The sequence below is a fragment of the Portunus trituberculatus genome, chromosome 10 (assembly GCF_017591435.1).
Source record: "Portunus trituberculatus isolate SZX2019 chromosome 10, ASM1759143v1, whole genome shotgun sequence".
In the NCBI taxonomy this organism is placed as follows: Eukaryota; Metazoa; Arthropoda; class Malacostraca; order Decapoda; family Portunidae; genus Portunus; species Portunus trituberculatus.
The window spans coordinates 4,624,252-4,626,582 of NC_059264.1; the positions used below are offsets into that span (position 1 = coordinate 4,624,252).

At 44.7% G+C, this 2,331-nt stretch overlaps 1 protein-coding gene across 1 annotated transcript in view; it reads left to right on the plus strand.

Annotated features, from left to right (window-relative positions):
• Window positions 1–631: 631 nt before the first annotated feature.
• Window positions 632–2,331, plus strand: part of LOC123501917 (egl nine homolog 1-like) — a 27,281-nt gene continuing 25,581 nt past the window's right edge. The window contains exon 1 of the mRNA XM_045251000.1: window positions 632–1,794. Coding sequence (XP_045106935.1) covers window positions 1,372–1,794 — 423 coding nt within the window. The 5' untranslated portion in view covers window positions 632–1,371. The remainder of the gene's footprint in view (window positions 1,795–2,331) is intronic.

Genomic DNA, 2,331 nt, shown 5'->3' on the forward strand with positions numbered 1-2,331 from the left:
AGTGATAAGAATTGACGTGAGTGTGTGTGTTTGTGTGTGTGTGTGTGTGTGGCTGGAGAGCGTCTGCTAAACCTTGCAACAGGAGGTAAGCCTGGCGTGAAAGTGTCGTTTTTAGAGGTAAATTCCTCGTTTTTGTTGCTGTGAGTGGTTCTAGGTTAAGGAGGAAGGATTCACAGTCATGTTGTCGGGTACTGAAGTGCCTGTGAAGTGAAGGAAGGCTAGCAGGCCCATTACTTCACTTCCTGGTGCTGGTGTCGCCAAGCTGGGAGGTTGTGGCTAAAATCTTCAAGCTAAGACCGTGAATTTCGTTGCTGCGAGGTGTGTTAGGCTGAGGAGGAAGGTTAAATGGGTCTGTTGTAGGTCGTTGTAGTGTCAGTGAGGGATAGGGAGGGCAGTACACGGGTTACTTCACTTCCTATTCCTGTGGTCTGGCTAGGAGCGACAGATGCGAGCTTGGTCACGTACACACTCACTGCCGCGCCGCGCCCCACCACGCAGCCACCCAAATCAAATGTCAACTTGTAGCGGCGATAGTTGCCACTTATTCATTACCACCCTCAATGGATGGCTACTTAAAGGCTTCTCTGGTCCCACCCAGGCTTCACTCACTGCCTCAGGATCGCCTACAGAGGTAACAGAGGAGTACAGAACTTCAGTGTTTAGTGGAGGGAGTGAATGTAGTGCGTGGTGGGTGCCCGGCGTGGAATCAGGTGTGCGGCGGCATCTGTTTGAGGGCGGGAGTTTTAAAGGTTATAACACCAGCTGGCCTCGTGTTGGGACCGCACAGTGCTACCAGACACGCTCTGAGATACAGCGTCCCTCCGTCCTCGCCCTCACGCCATGACGGAGGTCCTCAATAAGATTCTTCTGTTTTCGGCTTAAGTGGTGCTCGATATAAGTGACTTTATAAATAGCTCATTGAGGAGTTGCCCTGATGTCGAGTGCTTGAGTCACGCATTCCAAGCATAGTGCGGGAATTGTACCTGATTGTTGTTTTACCTTTGGAAGTGACTGAAGGTATAACTAAATGACAGCTACTTAAAAAGGCAAACATTATTCATTAGCACGTGTGCTGAATTGGTGAAGAACAAACTTACATAAGCATTCCAAATATAGTGCAAACAACAAAGAATTTCGACACAATTTTCCTCCTGAGTGACTGAACGGAAGGAAAATACTGCACAAATACTAAGGAACGCTATACTTTCAATACAGATACTTAATAAGTAGAAAAATATTTATCATTAGTGATTGACAAGACGAGTGTTGCATTTGCATGATCTCGTTGAGTGAGTGTTAACTTACTACCACTACTACCACCACCACTACTACTTCTACAGCCACGCACTTTATACCTAGAAACACGTCAAAATGCAGCTCGTATCAGCAGCTAAATACGACCAAAGAGAGGGAGACATAGCACCCTTACATGGCGAGATAGGATGCACCCAACTGGAGGAGGAAGCAGAGACCACAAGAATGATCCCCACCCACAATCCCCAACCTCCCACTACCTCTCACAGCGTCCCTCACCCCAACCACGTCGTCCCAAGCGGCACCTCATCTTACGACATTCCAGGCAACACCAGAAAGAGGAAGTGTGACGAGGTGGAGAGCGACAGTGGGGAGGAGAGAAGGATCACTCAGGCGAAAGTGAGGCAATACCTGCAGCTGAGACGAAGGTTATTGCTTAGTCAGAGAAAACTTGTCAAGGCGGGACAGACTGGACTAAAGCTACCTCTGTGTTACGTGTTTAGTGATCTCCTCCTCCACCTGCCTCGCCTGAGTTACGTGGTGAGTTTTGATGCTGTTTTGTTCTCTCGTTTGAATTGTAAAGGTAAATAGAAGTGATTCAGACAGACAGTGTTGTGATATACTTCAGTGAATTTGGGTTTATAAAGATTTTTGAGATTTGGTTGTGGGTTACTTTGTCTGATAGTTTAGTTAGTAAAAATTACGGGTCTTTTTTTTTTTACAAGAATAGTATATAGAGTGATGTCTTCTGATATAAGTTAAGTTTGGTATGATGAAGTTATGAGTTAAAATTCATTAATTGCAAATGTGCTAAGTATACTTCTCATTGTTTTATGGCTATGAGGAATGACTTTGCTTTTTATTAAGTGTGTAGACGTGAGCCCTGATAGCCGGTAATGTGATATACTAGCATTTATTGTCATAGCCTTCATTGTTATTTCAGATTTTTATATCACTTTAATACGAGACAAACTGACGACTGATTGGCTAACATGAAGAAAAAAAAAAAGACAATGGAAAGTAAAGTGAAACGAAAAATGTATGCTAATTTCATGACACACACACACACACACACAC